Source organism: Lichenostomus cassidix, unplaced genomic scaffold (genome assembly GCF_008360975.1).
Source record: "Lichenostomus cassidix isolate B80296 unplaced genomic scaffold, HeHo_3.0 HiC_scaffold_512, whole genome shotgun sequence".
Classification (NCBI taxonomy): Eukaryota; Metazoa; Chordata; class Aves; order Passeriformes; family Meliphagidae; genus Lichenostomus; species Lichenostomus cassidix.
In genome coordinates this window covers 1-20464 of record NW_028147378.1, presented here as the reverse complement: position 1 = coordinate 20464, position 20464 = coordinate 1, and the positions used below count along the sequence as shown (strand labels likewise).

The window sequence follows — 20464 nt, the reverse complement described above, 5'->3', positions numbered from 1 at the left end:
ATTTTAAAATTTTATATATAAGAAATACCATTTCTTATATATTGTAATCTATCACAGATTGCCAATTACATATATTATGTAAACCACTTATCATAACAGATTCTGGCCATGTATTATAACTTATTACATAGAATGATTTACTGCAGAATACAATTTATTCCATATCACCAATTATTTTAAGGGACACAATCCATTTATACCAAAGGAATTTTCCCATTCATTAATTACAATTAACCATCTATTCCAATTGGCTCTCTACGATGATTTATCATCTATTCTCGGCCATTTGAGAGGCTCTGAAGGCATTTTAATGTCAATAAACTGCGGCTCTAGCGCGATCCGCTCCTCACTCACGGCACAGGCCGCGGCATGGCGTCCCTCGTCACCATGACAACGCTGCCCAAGATATAGCACGGGGATTGGCCACCAGCAACGGCCCCGCCGATTGGTGGGTGCGCGGCGCGCGGGCCGCGCAGTGCTGGCGGCCGCAGCCCCGGGCCTCCCCCGGCCCCGGTTCGGGTCCCGCCCCCGCCCCGTGTCACCGAGCCAGCGCCCGCCGCGACACCGCCCCGCCGCCCGCTCCTCGTCCCCGCGGGGCTGCAGCGCCTCGCTCGGGCTCTCACCCCTGAGTCAGCAAAGTCGCGCCCGCGGGTCCTTTCGGCGCCGCCCGCGGGGAGCGTGTGAGGGTTGGGATGCGGCTGCTCGGCGGAGGCGCCGGGCGTGCGTGAGGCGCGCGGCTCTGCAGGGAGCGGCCGAGGCGCTTGGCACGGCCCAGGGACGCGGTGTCCTCGCTGTGACAGCAGCCGCGATGCCCGACGGGCGCTGCGGGCGCTGCCCCGAGCCGGCCCGGGGACAGCGCTGAGCCGGCAGGTGAGGCACCGGGGCTGCAGCGAGCGCACGGTGAATTACCGCTGCTTTTGGGTCTTTCTGCTGCTCATTTGGGGTGGTTTGTCGGGTTTTGTGTTTAACCTAGAGTTGTTATTGTGCCGCCAAAGAGCCTCCCGCCCGGCAGGAGCCCCCCGTTCCCCGAGGACTCCCCGTTCGCCTCACGGCCGATGAGACACCCCCCGCGCCTCTGCGGCTCCCCGCGTGAGTACGGCGGCCGCGGCGGGCGGGAGGGATGGAGCGGGAGCGGCGCGGGGCGGTGCTGTGCTGTGCTGTACGGCCGGTGCTGGCGGCGGGCGGGCCGGAGGGGAGCGCGGGGACCGTGAAGGGCTGCGGAGAGCGGGAGGCTCAGCGCGGGGCGGGGCCTGGGCGTGAGTGACAGCTAAAGGGGCGTGGCTTCTGCCTGATTGCCATGTGGGGGCGTGGCCTGTGTTTGAGTGACACGTGAGGGGCGTGGCTTGTGCCGAATGACATATTAGGGCATGCGGGGCCGCGGCGGCCGCGCTTCAGTGGGGTGGGGCGTGGCCTTGCGCCTTGAGTGACAGGCGGGGGGTGTGGCCTGTGCGCTGAGCGGCCCGTAAAGGGGCGGGGCCGAGGCTGGGTGACGGGCGGAGCCTGTGCCCTCAGTGACAGCGAGGGGGCGTGGCCTGTGCGCTGAGTGACTCGGAAAGGGGTGTGGCTGAGACCCTGAGTGACAGGCGGTGGGGCGTGGCCTGTTCCGTGAATGGCAGGTAATGGGCGTGGCCTTCCGAGAGAGTGGCATGCGATTGGGCGTGGTCTGTTTGATTGACGTATGAGTGGGTGGTGCTTAGGCCTTGAGTGACAGACGGGGTCTGCTCTCTGAGTGACAAGGGGACTCTGCCTGTGCACTGAGTGACAGGCGAGAGCAGGGCCAGTACCCTAAGTGACCACCGATGGGGCGTGGCCTGGGCGCTGATTGACGCGCAAGGGGCGTGGCCTCCGCCCTGACTGACAGGTTGGCCAGCGCTCTGACATGTGAGGGGGCGTGGCCTCCCGTTGACTGACGGGCGCTCTGGGCGTGGCCTGCCCTGACTGACAGGCTCGGCGCGCAGCCTGCCCGCTTCCCGCGGTGCGCGGTGACGTCGTGCGTAACGCGGCCCCGCCCCTCCCGCCGCCGCCGCTCCCGGTCCCGTCCCCGCCGCTCCCAGCGGGACCCGGCGGCGCTTCCCGGCGATGTGAGCCCTGCCCGGCGGCACCAGCGACCATGGCTGAGGTGAGCGCGGCGGCGGCCTGCCCGGGAACTTGTTGCGCGGCGCCGCAAGTTAGTTGGGGTTACCGGAGGCCCGCGAGCACCGGCGGTGCCGCCCGCTCCCCTCACGGGCCTTCAGCCCCGGCCGGAGCCCTGAGCGCCCTGAGGGGAGCGGGCGGCACCGAGCGCGGCGCCTCCCGGCTTGGGCAGGACCACCTCGGCTAAAACATCGCTTTATTGCCTTTAAATCGCTTTTTGTAGTCGTTAAGACAAAGCGGAATTGGTGGAAAGGTAGCGCGCTGTCCGGGGAGGGAGAGCTTTTCCCAGGATTTGCGGGGAGTGGGGGTTTGGTTGGGGATAATGGGAGTTAGGGTGTGGAATATCATGGGGGTATAATACGATAATGATGGGGAAATAATAGGGAAATTTTTAAAAAGCCTCTTTATCGCGGTGTTGGGTTGTTGGGGGTGGATTTGCCCATCCCAATGGGATCAGCTCTTCCCCTTTTAGGAGGGGAATTAGGACTGATGAATGGCTCTTCCATGAAGTTTTCCTCGAATTATCCCCAGAGCCCAACCTCCAGGCAATTTGCTGCTCCAACAGGGTCGACAAATGGGTTAGAAATGCAAATTTGAAAAGTGTGTGTTGGAAAAGTAAAATTTGTGGGACAGGTATTGCTTCCAGAGCGAGTTGGAAGTGTCAGGATTAGAATATTTTACAGATGAGTTTTCTTCCCTTGAAATCCCTGAATATATAGGGATTTTTCCTTAAATTATTTCATCTTTTCCTCCCAAACCGAAACTTTAATGGAGCAGTCTTCCTGTTGTTGGGACAACACGTCCTGAGCTAATGTTAGAAGTTACAAGAACCTGTCTGTGTGGTTTTGTATCTCGAGAGGGAATCACAGCTCTGATCCCTGATTCCAAAAAACGTGGATATTAAACTCCTTTCATCTGTAAAGTTGGAGAGACTTTGTGGTGTGTGCTCTGGGCATGAGAGCATTGGGCTCTTTGGCTGGATTTTTTGTAAATTTTGTTGATTTCTTTGTGAATTAATTAACCCCAATATGGTGTGATAAACCCCAATATTCCGCGGGCTCCCGATGCTGTGGGGCTGAGCAGTGAGTAACTTCCTACTCGGTGTCACATCCTCGCCCTGACGTCACTGCAGTGACAGCACCGAGGGCTGGGGGCTGTGCTGCCCAGGGCACTGAAATCCCTCTGGCCACCTCTGGCTTTTCCCGAAATTCTGGGATGTTGTTCCAGTGGGTCAGGCCTTTGTTATGTATCCATCTCGATATTGCACTGAGGAAGGAGCAGGGTTTTCCTCTTGGCTTTCTGAAGGTGAATTCTTTGTTTTGGCCCCTCTGGTTGAGGTGAAGGGCAGGAGGAGCATTTGATCCACCTGGGGATGAGTTCAGGAGGAGCAGCAGCACCTGAGTTCATTCCCAGCCGTGGAGCTGTGCAGGCAACTGTTGCATCTGCGTGGAGAAACAATACCAGTTTTTTAAAAAGTGTTACTGGGATTTTACCAGGAGCAATGTCCTGGATACAGTTCCCAGCTCGGTTTGTCTCCCTGCCCATGGCAGTGAGTTGGAACTGGATGGTCTTTAAGGTTCCTTCCAGCCCAGATCATTCCAGCATTCTAGGAATTTAGGAAATATGTGGAGAACAGAGTGGGAATTCTCCTTAGCACAGCTTTTCCTCATAGCTCTGGTGTCAGCCACCTGCCTGGAGGAACTCCAGATGTTGAAAATATGGCTGGGAAGGCTCCAGGATGTAGGACTGATGTTGTCCCTCTTGCTCTCCTCCCATTCTTCCCTCCCAGTGGAAAATCCTGAGCTGACTGTTGTGCAGGAATGCCCAGGAGCTCATCCTTCACTCAGCAACGATCCTAAAATGTGGTGTTGTAGAGAATCAGCTGCAGACACAAACCTCAAAGCCCAATAGAACTCTGAAACTTGTTGAGTTGGACAGGAAGGCTCTTCAGAGAGCAGGGCTGAGCCTGGGGAGTCAGTGAGGGAAGCCAGAAAGTGAAACTAAATTCACCAAAAGTGCTGCTTCACTTTTGCAAAAGCGATTTGAATGCAGGGCAGACAAAGAGAAAAAAAGGATTATGAATATATATTAAATTTGAGATTAATAACTTGTGTTAGGGTTCTTTTTACTTTTACATGATTCCTCATATTCCAGCGTGTCAGAAGTTTGTTCCAGGCATAAACTGGAAAGAAAATATCTCTCACTTAAGATCAGCTGAAGCTTTGTGACTGTTACAATATCCTGCATTAAGCTGCTTACCGGGTGGTTTTGGTGGAGGGAATGCTGATACACACAGATTTTCTCCAAAATAAGTATTTTAATGCCTCCTGAGAAGAAAAGATTGGGCCTGAAAAGCTTGATTAGCAGCTGAAAGAGAATGTTTTTTTGTTTATTCAGCCTTTATAATGTTGGAGTGAAATGTGAGAGAATGAGATCTTCTGCTCCCAAAACTGGAAGAGCTGGGGTCAGACTTTTGTGTTGAATCAGAGGCAGCTCAGTGGCTGCTGTAATTTCCAGAAGTGCCCAATTCCTGCTGCTCCTTTTGTTCCAGGAAGGGATGCACCAGTCAGGTTGCTACAGGCACTTGCCATGATCCTGAGCATGGAAAACTAAGGGGAAAAAGATGAGAGTTTGGGGTTTTTGTTACCCTTCAGTGAATTAGGAGGAGCACCAGGGCTGCTCCGTGGGAAGAGGGTGATCATGTGTGGTCAGAGGTGAGGTGGGAGCACTGGGGACAAAATATCTCTGATTTTTGGTTGGCATAGCTTGGAATTAACTGCAAGCTGGTTTAATGGTGAGTTGAGGTGCTCAGACAGTTCCTGAGAGGGCAGATCCTGCTCCTCCTGCTGCAGACACTGCAATTGTAAAGTTGTTTCTTTTTGAGCCTTTTCCTGGCCAGAAACCCCAGGCTGTATTAATATTTCCCTTCCTTGGTGAGGGAATAAGCCCCCTGCTGCTTTTCTGTGGATGTCCCTGAGTTGATCCATTTCTGCTGAGAACCTCAAAGCTTCCTGCAGGGCAAGGAAGTTGTCTCAGTTGGTGGAAAGCTCCTGCAGGGCCTGGAGCTGGATTGGGGATGGTGTGGGAGCAGTCCTGGGCATCAGGAGGCTCAGGGAACCTGGTTCTGTACAACTGCTGCCAGGAGGGGACAGCTGGGATGTCAGGCTGTGCTCCAGGGGACAGGGACAGGAGGAGAGGGAACGACTTCAGGTTGTGCCATGGGAGGCTCAGGTGGGATATTGGGGAAATTCCTTCCTGGAAAGGGCTGTGCATCCCTGGCAGGGTGAATCCCCATCCCTGGAGGGATTTCAAATCCCTGTGGATGTGGCACTTGGGGACAGCAATCAGTGGTGGCCTTGGCAGTGCTGGGGATGGTTGGCCTTGATGGTGTTGGAGATGTTTTCCAGCCTAAAGGATTCCATTTCCCTTGGCTGATGCTGGAACAGAACTCCTGCTTCTCCCAAATCTCCAGCAGGCAGCTAAGCAGCTCCTTGTGTTTCTCACCATCTCTGAGGTTACTCGGTTTTCTGACCTGCTGGAATAAGAACTTAAATTTTTGCTTCTGCAGAGTGAATTTCTGAGGGGGTTAAAAATCTGGATTGGCATTTTAGGGTGTTGGGAAAGTATGGGAGAAGCAGGAGAAGTCTTGGAGGAGGACAAGTTCTCTTGTGGTGTCACTGGACAATTAAACACCTCAACCTAATTTATTTGAGTGTGCTTTAGTGTTGTTTGAGTTTCTGACAGTTTAGTTGTTTTCCACCAAAAAATCAGTTTATTAACGTTGTGTGCTTTAAGAAGTCATCTTAAATTCCTATTATCTGGAAAAAAATTCCCTTTTCCTCAATGTTCTGCTTCTTTCAGCTGAAGAATTTTAAACTTTGCAACTGAATTCTGTTTTCATATTTTGAAAATTACTTTCTGATTTCCATTTTGAAACAGCTTCAGGATAGAATGCTGAAGAAATACATGATCTGATAACAATTCTTAGTACCCTTTTTACATTCTTAGTGTTTTTATTGAGCTAAGGTGTAGTAGGAAGCAGCAGTAAAGTTCACACAGTCCCTGATGTGTTTGCAAATTGAGGTGTTTGAATAGTCAGAGTTTTTTGAGTAGCTCCTGGATACAGAACAAGGTCAAAATAGTTTAAATCCAGGTTTCCTACCAATCTAATTCATGATAAAAATCAGGAATTGACACCAATCAATCATATTTTTCCTGGTTTGATCTTAGCTGTACCTAATTGTCTTTTTTGTGCCATTTGGAGCAGTGTTTGCACAATACTCCACTGAGGTATCAGATAACCTTAATGGAGAGCTGGGAATTCTGTGTTTTTCCCTTCCTTGGTGAGGGAAGAAGCCCCAAAGTGGGTGGTTAATGGCACTCTGCATTTCTGATCCTCAAAAAGAGGGTAGCCCTTGGGTTATTTGGTCATCACAGAAGAGTTTGGTGGATATTTATTGCCTCTGATCAAATATTGATGTCTGTGGGTTTCCAGCTCAGGACTTTGAGTCCTTCCTGAAGCAGCAGAGGGATTTCAGCAGCCACTGGAATTGTAAAGTTGGTTCTTTCTGAGCCTTTTCCTGGCCAGAAGCCCCAGGCTGTATTAATATTTCCCTCCTAATCCGTTCACGTCACAAATTGTCCGTAAGAATGTTTCCTTGTGGTGCCTGCCATCTGACTGGGGCTGATTTCTTCTGAATTCTACGGCAGGATTGATCCCTCCATAGAATCCTGGTGTTCTTAGCACGATATTTTAGATTATAAAAAAGCAAAAATCCTTGGATTTAAAGGCTTCCATTTCAGGGATGTCAGTGCAGTTCAGGCTGTACAAACATTCACGTGTAGAACTGTAAAACAGGACTAGAAATGTTTTTTCCTTGCTTCAATACGCTGTTTTCTTCCCAAGATAAGAGTGTGGTGGGTTTTTTATTGTTATTTTTTGAACACAAGTTAATTTGTAACACGACACACAGAGAGGGGCCAGCTGGGACTGTAGCCTTTCTGTTATGGAAAGGGATATTCTCTCTGGAATAAAGGATGTTCTTCCTCATTTTAACCCATTCTTTCCTCCAGGCCCAGCTCACAGGAGAGTTTATTAACTTCGGGATATTTTCCTGTTGCAGAGTTCAAAAGACCTGAGCAAATTGATGGGTTTGTCAGGCGTATCATTTTCAATATAAACAGAATTTAATTCTAGTTTTTCACTGTTTTATGTAACACTTCAAGAGCTATTCAAGATAACTGAGTCCATTTAAACAGGAGGGTATTTATTTTGTAGAGATTATTCTGCAAATTTCAAGATGTTTCATTATTAATCAGTTATGTTAAACAGTGTGAAAGGTGTTAGCAGAAACAACAGCTCTGTGGGTAGAAGTGAAACTGTAGTGTCCTGTCCCTTGAGTTCAGGTGATTTTCTGGGGAAAGCAAAAGCTCAGTGCATTCCTTCCACAGATTTCCCACTTTGGAGTATCCCATTCCATTGCCAGCAGCTCTGAAGAGTTGGAATAAGACCTGACCATCTCCTGCCAGCCTGCAGCTCTGGGAATTGCCTGGAATCAACTGTGCAGAGCTGCTACCTCTGGAATCAACTGTGCAGAGCTGCTGCCTCCTGAAGGCTGCTTGCTTTCAATAAGCTGCTATTATGTCAGTTCAGGGGTATCATTTCTCTTCCATCCCAAATGGTGGGCTAAGAGAGATCCCAAAGTCCAGGGAGTAGTTTTAGGGGAACACTGTCCATGTTTGCGTGTCTGACACATCTCTGCTGCATTCACCTCTTGGCAGTCACAGGTGTCTGAAGGAGACTGGCCAACTTCAGTCCATCCATCCCAAATCCATACCCTGGGGAATGCACTGGATGGGATCTCTTGGCTGCTTGTTGCTGCAAATGTCTCCAACCTTGGGAAAGGCCAGTCTTTCCTGAGACTCCTAAAAATACCCGTGGAATAAAACAGTGACATTCCTGCAGTGCTGATGGTTTGTGGTTCTTTCTCTTTACACAAGGTTTGTTTTCTTCACCCCTCAGAGCTGCTGTTTCCTTCGTGTTGCTCATCCTGAGCATTCCCAGATGTGTTCCTTGGTGTTTCCATGCAGCAGGAATCCTTGGGCACTGGAGTTTCCCTCCTTGTCCATGAGTTAGGAGTTCATGGAGAATTTTTCATTCTGTTGAACTCACAGCAGACTGCTCACTGTTACCTTTGCTGCTGGTGCACTTCACAGAACAATTGCAGTGTGTATTGCCTGTATATTGTCAGCATTCCCTATTTTTTCTCTCCTGGGCCTTGGATCCCATTCTCCTTTGATAGGTAGCAGCTCTTTGTTCCCACGAGTGCCCTTGAGGCAAAATCGTGCTTTGTGCTTCGCTGGGAATGGCTGAGCAGAAAATGGAAAGCCACTGGAGAACAGGAGCAGCCTTTTCCCAGGAATTCCTGTTCCATGGCCGTGCCATCCTCAGGAATTGGGATCTGCCCAGCCAACACAGCAATATGATCTTTACCCAGTGCCAGGACATGGTGGTAATTCAATGCTCTCCAAGCCATGTGCTGCAGCCTGGCCAGAGCCACTTGGAGGCACAGAGTGGCACTGGCTGACCAGGGGTTGTCTTGCAACATCTCAACCAGAGGATGCTCCTTCACCCTCTGTGCTGCCAGCCTGGCACTGAAAGGTTTTCCACGTGCTCAGGAGTGTTTGCAGCACATCTGGCACTCTCAGAAACCCAGGATGAAGTCCTTTGGCTCAGGGAGAGGCTGGAAAAGTGGTGTCTCCTCAGGAGCTGAGGCAGCACAGCCAGAGCAGGGCCTGGCACAGGTGGCACAGCCACATGCAGCAGTGGCAGGAGGTCAGCCCTGCTTTGGGCAGCAGCTGGCCATTAATAAAGATGAGCTGTAACGTGACACTGCTCCGAGCTGGAAATAGAAGCAGCAAATGATTGGCAGCTCCTCGCAGGCTGGAGAGCCGTGAGCTGCAGGCAGGAGAATCCACAGGCAAGGCAGATGTGGTCAGCACGGCTTGGGAGGAAGGAGCAGAGAGCCAGAGCTGCTTTCCTGTAGGCTGGAAGCAAAGCTGTGCTTTTGGGATTGGGGTTTGGAGTCCTGGCTCCCTGAGCTCCTGGTAGCCCTGCTTTAGGTGTTGTTCTTCCTTCTGACTTGAGGCTTTTCCCCAAAACTTCCCTTCCCAGCTTGGGCTGAGGTGAATCAGCTCCTTGCTCCATGCATGGAGCAGCCAGAATTCCCAATGGATACCACTGCAGAGCCAAGGTTAACACTACTGATTTATAAATCTCTACAATTATTCATTTATTATTATTATTACTATATTATTGTAGTATTATTATAGTATTATTATAATATTATTGTAATATTATTATAATATTTATTGCTATATAAATCCATAAACTGCTTCCCAACTGATACCCCCCAAAACTCCTCTGTTACATCAAAAATTATCCAGGGAGGCAGGGAGCATCTCGGAAAGAGGTTTTTTGGCAGCAGGAATGTTAATTTGTGTAAGAGGCTCCCAATAATGACACATTTCAATGGCTGGGCAGAAAGAGGAGTTTTAAAATGGCATTTGGAGAATTTATTGTTTACTAAGTAAAATATTTTATCCCTCAGAATAAACTATCCTCAGGGCTTTCCAGGTGTTTAAATCCAGCTCTGCTCCTGGGAGGGCAGAGTTGTTTCTGGAATTATTTCATCATGGAATTAAGGTTGGAAAAGACTTTATATTGTGGAGTCCAACCATCAGCCACCTCCATGGTCACCACTATGTCCCCAAGTAGTTTTGGGGACAAATCCCCATCCAGCTGCTTTTGAACACTTGCAGGGATGGTGATTCCAACCTTCTCCTGGGCAGCTGTGCCAACGGATCACAGCTTTTTCCATGAAGAAAACTGGAGCTTCACCATAGCTTTTTTAGTAGGAAGATTGAATTGTTTTAATTTCCCACCTGTGATTGCTGCAATAAACACATTAAGACTTTATTAATTTGCATTAATAATCGTGTATTACATACTATTTATTACCCAGGTTGATCAGGCAAAGAAAACACCAAATAGAGATGAGTCCTTGCTGGCTGATCCTGATATTCCACTCCAGCTCAGCAATACTGGACTCTGGAATTTGTTAAGATAATCTTTGCAAATAAAGACCTTTTTTTGGGCCTAGTGATTAACACAACTTCCCCTGCTGTTGTGCAACAATCTGCAAAACTGTTTGTAGTCCTGACCCACTTCATGGGAACTTCTCTGGGGACACCTTAGAGCCCTGAAGGGACTCAGGAGAGCTGGAGAGGGACAGGGGACAAGGGACGGAGGGACAGGACACAGGGAATGGCTTCCCACTGTATATCTTCTGTATTTTCCTTATTTTGGACATATTTTAAATTCATTTTAAGTTCATTTGCCTCCCATGAAATGGAGGCAGGCATGTAAGTGAACTTTTTCCCTAGGAAGGTCTCTCTGCTCTCACTTCTCTCTTTCTTCTCCCTTTTGAGATCAAAGAACTTCAAATTACGCAGAAGTTTTTCAGTTGTAGATTTTTGCTTCACTGCATCACTAGGCTGAGTTGAGGAGACAAGGAGGAGGAAAATCCTTTAGAAAATCTTGGAATAGCAGCACAGGGTTTTCCATGAGGACAACATTGTATATTAATTATTATAACAACATCCATGGTACCAAACAATATGAATTTGCAGGAGGTGACAAGGACTGGAACATCCCAGGGAAAAGTCAGTTTTCCTGACTTGGAAAAAAAACCCCTTCATGACTCTGTACCTGAAAAGAGTTGAAATATTTGCTTGAATTATCAAAACAAATGAACTTTGAATGTCTGACATGCAAATTTCCCCCCAGGAGGCTAAAGATTGGCAAAGGGATAAGCAAGGGAAAGCAGCATTTTGTGAAAGAATTTGTTTGTTGAGGTTGTAAATATCAGGTTACCAAACTTTGGGGCCAAGAGGGGCTCTGTGACATGGATCATTTTCATTCTGTATCTCAAAAATAATATTTTCTGTTGGTGTTTTTTGGTTTTTTACCTCACAACTGGGTTGGAGATTAGGATTAAATTGTTTTTTCTTTCATTCTGTGAGGAATTCTTAGTATGATTTGGGATTTCCTTTGAAAAGTGTCTCCCTGAATTGAAGTAGAACAGGAAATTTGTGTTCAGCTCCAAGTGGGAAGAAAAATTTATCTTAAACTTCCTCACTAACAATGGAATCTGGAATATCCCTGGCTTGTGAAAAGGGAGATTTATACCTGGAGTTAGATCACAGCTAAAGTTAAAGTCTTACTTACTTTGGTGCTTTATTTATAAATTTAAATATTCTTTAAATAGATTTTTTTTTGCAGTGAGTTCCTTCATATCAGCTGAATAATTGAATTTGTACAGGTTCAACATAGTAAAAATAATTTCTTTTCTTTTTTTTTTAGCCTTCTGTTGAGTCTTCAAGCCCAGGTAAATATTTTTAATAATTTCCAAGGGTTTTTTGGCATCCTATTAGTGGAAAAGCTTTCCAGGAGTTCCTTTAGCTGGATTGTTGTTGCCTTTTGAGGTCTTCTTTCTTTCAGAGAAAAAAATTAATTGCTACATAATTAAACCTTCGAGTCACCCCTCCCTGTCACACCCTCAGTGTGGGTTTGGAAAATGGAATTTAAATTGTCCAAGGAAAAAAGGGGGAAATATGACCAAATTTGGGGTTAAAATGAGGAGAAAAGGGAAAAATTATGAGCAGAGTTGGGATTAAAAATGAAGAGAAAAATATGAGCAGAGTTGGGATTAAAAATGAGGAGAAAAGGGGGAAAATATGAGCAGAATTTGGATTAAAGATGAGGAGAAAAGGGGAAAATATGAGCAGAGTTGGGATTAAAATTAGGGGAAAATATGAATAAGGTTGGGATTAAAAATGAAGAGAAAAGGGGAAAAATATGAGTGAGGTTGGGATTAAAAATGAGGAGAAAAATATGAGCAGCTTGGGATTAAAAATAAGGAAAATATGAGCAGAGTTGGGATTAAAAATGAGGAGAAAAGGGGAAAAATATGAGCAAGTTTGGATTAAAAATGAGGAGAAAAGGGGGAAATATTAGCAGGATTTGGATTTAAATTTAGGTATTGCTGAGTGACATCTGCCAAACCATTCATCCATTCATTGCTTTGTCATTGTCACTAAATGGAACCAAAAAACTGGGGAAAAAAAGGGGATGGGGGGAAAAGAACTCAGAAATAAAATCTGCGTAACTGGGAAACTTGGTTCATGTTAATTTTGGCAAAGTCATTAGTTTGTAGTTGTAAATGAGGAAGTTGCCAAAGAATAAAGGAGTTTTTATTTTATGAGTTTTTTTACTCACTGTACAACTCGATTTGGACAGGTTTGTGATTATTTAAAGAGTTAAATGATCACAAATTGAATTTTCCAGACGTTGCAGAATATATTGTTTACTAAATAAAATGTTTTATCCCTCAGAATAAACTATGCTCAGATTTGGACAAGTTTGTGATTATTTAAAGAGTTAAATGATCACAAATTGAATTTTGCAGACCTTGCAGAATTTATTGTTTACTAAATAAAATGTTTTATCCTTCAGAATAAACTATCCTCAGATTTGGACAGGTTTGTGATTATTTAAAGAGTTAAATGATCACAAATTTAAGAGTTAAATGGTCACAAATTGAGTTTTCCAGACATTGCAGAATTTATTGTTTACTAAATAAAATATTTTATCCCTCAGAATAAACTACCCTCAGATTTAGGCAGGTTTGTGATTATTTAAGAGTTAAATGATCACAAATTTAAGAGTTAAATGATCACAAATTGAATTGAATTTTCCAGACACTGCAGAATTTATTGTTTACTAAATCAAATATTTTATCCCTCAGAGTAAACTACCCTCAGATTTAGGCAGGTTTGTGATTCTTTAAGAGTTAAATAATCACAAATTGAATTTTGCAGACATTTAACTAGGGACCTGATCTCTTCCCCCTCCAAGGAATAACGAGGCAAAGCAGCAAAGGTCAATATTTCAATTTCTGATCCCAATTCTGCTTCCAAACATCACCAAAATAAACCCAAAAATCCCCTCAACTCTGGCAGGCTGTGATCTCACTAAAAACTTTTTTGGAAATGTTTCCCCCCAGGAGGTTCAGCAGCATCTGATGACCATGAATTTGACCCATCAGCTGACATGCTGGTGCATGACTTCGATGATGAGAGGACACTAGAGGAGGAGGAAATGATGGAAGGAGAGACAAACTTCCGATCTGAAATAGAGGATCTTAACAGGGTAGGTGGCCTGAAGTCATCCTGAACCAGACCCACAGTGTCACATGAAATATGCACAGGGTTTGAGCCCTGATATTTGGATTTTTTTTGGAAAATCACTCTGAGTCTCACACAAAACGTATGCAGGGTTTGAGCCCTTATATTTGGATTTTTTTTTTTTAAATCACTCTGAGTCTCACACACAATGTGCACAGGGTTTGAGCCCTTATATTTGGAATTTTAAAAAAAGTCACTCTGAGTCTCACACTAAATATGCACAGGGTTTGAGCCCTTATAGCTGGAATTTTTTTGGAAAAATCACTCTGAGTCTCACACAAAATGTACACAGGGTTTGAGCCTTTATATTTGGATTTTTTTGGAAAATCACTCTGAGTCTCACACAAAACATATGCAGGGTTTGAGCCCTTATATTTGAATTTTTTTTTAAATATCACTCTGTCTCACACACAATGTGCACAGGGTTTGAGCCCTTATAGCTGGAATTTTAAAAAAAGTCACTCTGAGTCTCACACTAAATATGCACAGGGTTTGAGGTCTTATATTTGGAATTTTTTTGGAAAAATCACTTTCAGTCTCACACAGAATGTGCACAGGGTTTGAGCCCTTATATCTGGAATTTTTTTAAAAAATCATTCTCAGTCACACAAAATATGCAGAGGGTTTGAGCCCTTATAGCTGGATTTTTTTTTTAAATCACTCTCAGTCTCACACAAAATATGCACAGGGTTTGAGCCCTTGTATTTGGAATTTAAAAAAAAAATCACTCTCAGTCTCACACTAAATATGCACAGGGTTTGAGCCCTGATATCTGGAATTTTTTTGAAAATCACTTTCAGCCTCACACAAAACATGCACAGGGTTTGAGCCCTTATATTTGGATTTTTTTTTAAAAATCACTCTGTCTCACACACAATGTGCACAGGGTTTGAGCCCTTATAGCTGGATTTTTTTTTAAAGTCACCCTAAACCCATTAGTACATAAATAATAAAGGGGCTGAATAAATTCACCAAAAACTGGGGAGAAGAAATGGTACATAAATATTAATAATGGATAAAGCTGTGCTTGTTCAGTTGCTTTTTGCATACATAGGATTTGCATTTTCGAACTCAATAAATGAAAATATTTCTGACTAAACTTGTGTATTCCAACTGCATCTGAGCACTGCTTGTAGATTTTCATTTAAAAGCAAAAAAACCTCCTAATCTTACATTCCTTGTGCATTTTGCTACAAATATCTGTCTAATCTAGTGAAGCACATAAGATTATCTTCTTTTAAAGGAAAATAAAGAGAAAATGATGTCCAAACCCTATTTACCGTGAGTGATTATGCCAATAGCACTTTAAATTAATTATGTGCATTTAATCAATATTTCCAGTGCAAATGATCATTTCTCTCTGCTAATTCCAGGTCCTGCTGTCACTTCTGTTTTGTCTTCAATTATTTCTCAATAATATTCTTAAATTACCAAGTGTGTTCCTGATAAATGCAGAGTGATTTAGTGACTGGCTGTGGCCTTGTTGGCCTCCAGAAGAGATCATGAATGATTCACAGATGAATATTTGATGTACAGATCCTAGTTAGCTTAAGTGATTCTGCCAATATAACTAGAAATTAATTGACTGAGCTTCATCTATGTTTCCAATGGAAATGATGATTTTTTTTTTCCTGCTAATTTCCAGGTTGGTAGTAAATGGAAAAGATAAATATAAATAAATAGTTGGTGAATCTAAATGTGCTTCATGTGGATTAGGTGAGGAATGGAGCTCCATGGCTGCCATGGGGGGTTTAAGTTGAAAATGTGCTTTTTTTCCCTTCATCTTTTGTGTAATTAATTCTCTCACCACATTACAACTCTTCAGTTTATCCCCTCATATCCTCTATCCTCTAGTGGTGGCTTTATAGATATAATTTATATAATTTATATATATATAATTTTATCTTTTTGAGGTCATGGGTGATAGACCATTTAACTCTCAAAACTGCTGCCAGGATAATTATTATCCTGTGTTTTCCCCCAATATTTACCTGGATTATTTCAGATTTCCCCAGCTTGGGAATGAAGTTTTATACATAGAAATACAATTTCAGCTTTATATATATAAATATATAGGATAGCAGCTTTATATATAGAAATACAATTTATATCATTTATATAAATGATATATATATATATATAATTTTATCTTTTTGAGGTCATGGGTGATAGACCATTTAACTCTCAAAACTGCTGCCAGCATAATTACCATCCTGTGTTTTCCCCCAATATTTACCTGGATTATTTCAGATTTCAGAGCAGTTCAGCCCTGGCAGTTGGGTTTGCAGAAGCATTTTTGAGCCTTGGTGGTTTCACTCCTGGATATCATAAAAATTCCCATTTCCTGGGAGGTTTGAGGTCTGTCCTGCTCATGGATTAAGCTCTGCTGCAGGAAAAATTCTTTTAAATTCTCAGCTCTGTAGGGTAGGAGTGCTTCAAGAAAAGATATTCCTTTCCAAATATACTGGAGAACATTATTTCAATAATTAAAATAATTCTGATATTCCTTTCCAAACTATACTGAAGACCATTCAGATAATTAAAATATTTCTGCTATCTCTACTGCCAGTTTTAATTAAGACCACAGGCCTTTCATGTTGTCTGTGTCAGTAAAATATTAATTCCCCACTTCTAACAGTTCTTCCCATAAAATGGCACTTTGGGGACCAAGGAGTCAAGAGGAAAAGGGAGAACATTTAATTCCATGTTATTTGCATTACTGGGTGGAAAGATTAACCAGAGAGGAGAGGAATAAGTGGTAGCATGGCTTAGTCCTTTGAAATAAAATAAAATAAAATGAAATAAAGTAAAATAGAATAAAATAAAATTAAATTAAATTTAAAAAAATAATGCACAGCCAGTGAGTGCTGATAACCCCTGTGGCACTTCTATTTGTACAAAGCACAACTAACTCCACTTTTGTCATTGGGATTTTTGTTGGGATCTTTCCAGAAATTAGATCACTGCAGGCCCTTAGGATAGGAAGTCTAAGGTCAGCCAATAACTAAAAATAACTGATTATCAGCCAACATGTACAGTAAATACTGAGAAAAAACTATGTAGAGCAAGCAGACACCTCCAAATAATAAAGGATTTGACTTTTTGAGTGAGGATTTTTTAATTAACCCTGGGAGTTTCTGCTCTGAACAATCTCCTGAAGGTTGGACACTGAGGGTTAAAAGTCATAAAGGAAGTAATGAGCAGAGCCAGCAATTAGTAATTTTTATTAATAAAAATAAGAGTTTGGGAACCACTAATTGACAACTGGCAGTTTGAAATGTCTCTGAGATTCAGAGTGGACCAGCTTTTTAAGTATTTTTAAATCAAATTTTTAAAGATTTTAGCAGATTTGCTTCCAGCTGGGGATGAGTTTGTAGCCAACCAGCTTAAAATGAACATTTAAAATAAAATAAATTAAATGAAATAAGCATTCCTGCTGTCCTTCCCTGGCTATCAGGTGATCCTGAATTTCAGGTGATTCCTCACCACATCCAAACCCTCCCTGCCAGCAAGAGGAGAGGCACAGGGACACTGAGAGCTGCATTTTGGGTGGAATTCTGTATTCCAAAATTGTGCAACTCTGGGGAATTGGCTCTGGAGCACAACTTGCCCTAAAAAAATCTAATTCCATGTTCCAGGCAGGTGTTGCAAGTTCTGATTGTGCTGAATTCTTGGAGTTATTGCAGAATTCCTGCCTCCCTGCATCTCAGCTGTCTGTGTGAAACACTTGTTGTTGACACACATTTTACCCATTTTTCCCACAAATTCATACTAAATACCACCATTTTCCAGGTTGTTTTGGGGCAGTGGAGAGAATCCCAATAAATATTCCAATAAGGAATATGTTTGCTGTGGGTACTGAAGGTGTGTGATTAAACCAAACCCTTTTAATGAGCTTTATTCCCCCTTGGAGATCCCATTGGTGTGTGAGCTCTGCTGTAAAGAAATAAAAGCTCAGAAAATCAATTATCCTGCAGAATACCCCCACATTTTTCTCAGCACCCCAAACTTCCAATTTTGACCATCCCTTCCTTTTGGAATGACCGTTTTTGGTGTGGCTGACCATCACCCCTGTGCTGTGGTGCTGCAGAGCAATTCCTGTGGCATTATCCCTGTTCCAAATCCCAATTTTTGTTTGGATCTTTGTCAGGAGAGCGACATGCCCATCCAGGAGCTGCTGAGCCGCTATGGCTACGATGGCACAGTGCCACTGCAGGAGGAGGAGGAGGAGGAAGAGGAGGAGGAGGAGGAAGAGGAAGGAGAAGATGATGATGATGTTGATAACGATGACAACAGTGGCTGCAGTGGGGAAAACAAGGTGAGTGGTTGCTCATTTGCATATGCAAATTCATTATTTGCATACTGGTGCTGCTCAGGTCACGGCAGAGCTAATTTGTAATGGAGTTGATGTCAGCTGCTTGCTGGAGTAATAAGGTTTGTTCTTAATTACCCATCTGCATTTCTCTTAATTGCTCTGAATTCCATCTCTCTCATCCCAACCTGAGGCACTTTAAATACAGCAGCATGTGAGGAGGGATGGGAATTGTCCTTCAGAATTGGCTTTCAGAACTTCAGCAGGGACATTTGAAATGCCTGCAGCCACCTTTTAGATTCAACTGAACACCTATTGCCAGGTGAAAAGCTGATTATTGAAACTGCACAAGTGTGGGATTGGATTCAATGTGGCTCTGGGTGTTGCAAATCCTGCAAGTTTTCCAGCTTGAGTGTTTGAAATTGTATTTTTCCAGCCTGGTTGTACTTGAATTACCTAATGCTTCAAGTGTCTTTGCAAAATGTTTTGTGTTGAGTTTAACATCTTAAAACTCCTGTTCTCTGTTCTCTTCAAAGAATGTTCTGATTTTAGAAGAGTCTTTTCTACTTGGGTTTTAGAATCCTGTAACTTCTCCATCACTGCTGCATCCTGAATTCCTTTAAAATACAAACGCCTTGGAATTGTCAGTAAAAGCTGAGGCATTAATGGAGGTTTCATTACCTAATCTGGCTTTAACAAAGATCCATCTGAGGTTTTGGTACCTCACCCACTCTAGAATCCCTAGAATGCAACCCAGAGATGAGGAATTGTACATCTGATTCCAAAAGTGAAGTTGCTGGGATTCACAAGCTCCCTTGCCAGCTGCTGGAGAAGCTAGTTATTTGTGGGGGTTGGATAGTTCAAAAGGAAGATCCACAGTTAGATTGTATCAGGAAAGGTTCAGGAAGCTGCAGAGGGGGAGAAACTTATGTAACATGAAGGATGCAGGGAGAATCCTTCCAGGAAGAGTTCTTTAGGGGAAATATTCTCATGGAAAGTGTGGTCAGGCTTTGGAAGGATGTCCAGGGAATGCCTGGATGTGACACTGAGTGCTCTGGGCTGGTGACAAGGTGGGGATTGGGCACAGGCTGGACTGGATGATCCTGGGAGAGCTTTTCCAACCTCCATAACCCTGTGCAGAACCAAACCAAGACACAAATGTTGATTTTGCAGTGCTTGGTGCTGCTCTGAAGTGTCACACTGTGTATCCTCACTCTGTGTATCCTCACTCTGTGTATCCTATCCTCACTCTGTGCATCCTCACTCTTTGTGTCCTCACTCTGTGCATCCTCACTCTGTGTATCCTATCCTCACTCTGTGCATCCTCACTCTGTGTATCCTCACTCTGTGCATCCTCACTCTGTGTATCCTCACTCTGTGTATCCTCACTCTGTGTATCCTCACTCTGTGTATCCTCACTCTGTGTATCTCTGTGTATCCTCACTCTGTGTATCCTCACTCTGTGTATCCTCACTCTGTGTATCCTCACTCTGTGCATCCTCACTCTGTGCATCCTCACTCTGTGTATCCTCACTTCTCTCTCCCTGCTGGACCCAGAGCTGGCTCAGCTGGGCTGGGGGGTTGAGAGCTCTGAGGTGCTGCAGGCACAAACTGCAGCTGTGGGGGTGGAATAATTGTAGAAATCATTGAAGCTTTCCCTGCAAGTGCTCATCCCTGCACAGCCCATTTAGCTCCCCTGCACTTAGCTGCCTTCTATTTTTAATCTGCTTTAAGCTGCACATGTGACAATGCTCTGGTGGCTGGGAAGGTGCACATCGATGTCTGCTGGGCCTGATGCTCCAGGGCCACAAATAGCCACTGAAAACACAGCAAAGATACAAGCAACATGCTTTGAAAAAAAATTATTAAAAAAAAATTTATTATTTTCATTTTCTCTGATTGCGGTAATTCCCGTAGTTGGGGTGGTTTATCTTCTAATAAAGGAATTTATTTTAATTTTTGATCCTGACTCAATGGGCTGAGCCAACCCTGCTGTTCCCGTGGGGTTGAACCACTCTATTCACATTAATTTTTATGGAAGATACATTAATTTTTATGAAGATTTACATCTAAACAATCCCTCCCCTCTTTATTGAAAATTCATAAGAAAGGGTTTTAAAGACCAAACTCAAACTTAAAGTGAAATCAAATTCAATGAAAACCACAAGGATTAAAAAAAGCGAAGATTAAGATTTCATTTGGATTCATAATTCTGATTTCTTACAGTCTGTCTGTTCCATTGATCTGCTCAAAAAATAACCTCAAAATATGTTCACAATTAAAACACTACATTTAAAGGCCACAAATAAAAGATATTTGGAGTTCATTTATTGATAATCCTAACAAAAACATTACCAAAATACTATTTATCACCAGCAGGGCTAACCTGAGCTGTTTATTTTTTTTCCATATGCCAGGAGGAGACCATAAAGGATTCCTCAGGGCAGGAAGATGAAACCCAATCATCAAATGACGACCCAACCCCATCTGTTGCTTCCCAAGATCCCCAGGAGATCATTCGCCCTCGGCGATGTAAATATTTTGATGCAAGTAAGTCCAATTTCATTCCCAGCCCAGAAATCTCCATTTCACTGACCTCTGGTTAGCACAGCCCCAGTTCACCCAAGTATTCTGGGCCAGAAATGGGTTTTGATGGCTAAAATGTGGTTTTTCTCTTCATACCCGCTGCTCTGGATGAGAATTGTGCTCAAA

General features: G+C 44.0%; 1 protein-coding gene across 3 annotated transcripts; it reads left to right on the top strand.

Annotated features, from left to right (window-relative positions):
* The first annotated feature begins 732 nt into the window (after positions 1 to 732).
* Positions 733 to 20390, top strand: LOC146423277 (mesoderm induction early response protein 1-like). 3 transcript variants are annotated; one of them, XM_085044940.1, is made up of 6 exons: positions 733 to 870; positions 996 to 1089; positions 11558 to 11582; positions 13260 to 13405; positions 17591 to 17758; positions 20170 to 20388. In XM_085044940.1, the coding sequence occupies exons 4-6, from the start codon at positions 13307 to 13309 to the stop codon at positions 20356 to 20358; spliced, it is 456 nt and encodes a 151-aa protein (XP_084901066.1). In that variant the 5' UTR covers positions 733 to 870; positions 996 to 1089; positions 11558 to 11582; positions 13260 to 13306; the 3' UTR covers positions 20359 to 20388. The 3 variants fall into 3 exon arrangements, with proteins under 3 accessions (XP_084901066.1, XP_084901067.1, XP_084901065.1); XM_085044941.1 differs by having other exon boundaries at positions 787 to 870; positions 974 to 1089; XM_085044939.1 differs by lacking the exons at positions 733 to 870; positions 996 to 1089 and adding an exon at positions 1565 to 2119 and having other exon boundaries at positions 20170 to 20390.
* Positions 20391 to 20464: the final 74 nt, after the last annotated feature.

Excerpts from the sequence above, each read along its gene's own strand:
- LOC146423277 (XM_085044939.1), top strand. Across the intron at positions 11,583-13,259 it reads TGTTGAGTCTTCAAGCCCAG|GAGGTTCAGCAGCATCTGAT; the intron begins GTAAATATTTTT and ends GTTTCCCCCCAG. Across the intron at positions 17,759-20,169 it reads GCTGCAGTGGGGAAAACAAG|GAGGAGACCATAAAGGATTC; the intron begins GTGAGTGGTTGC and ends TCCATATGCCAG.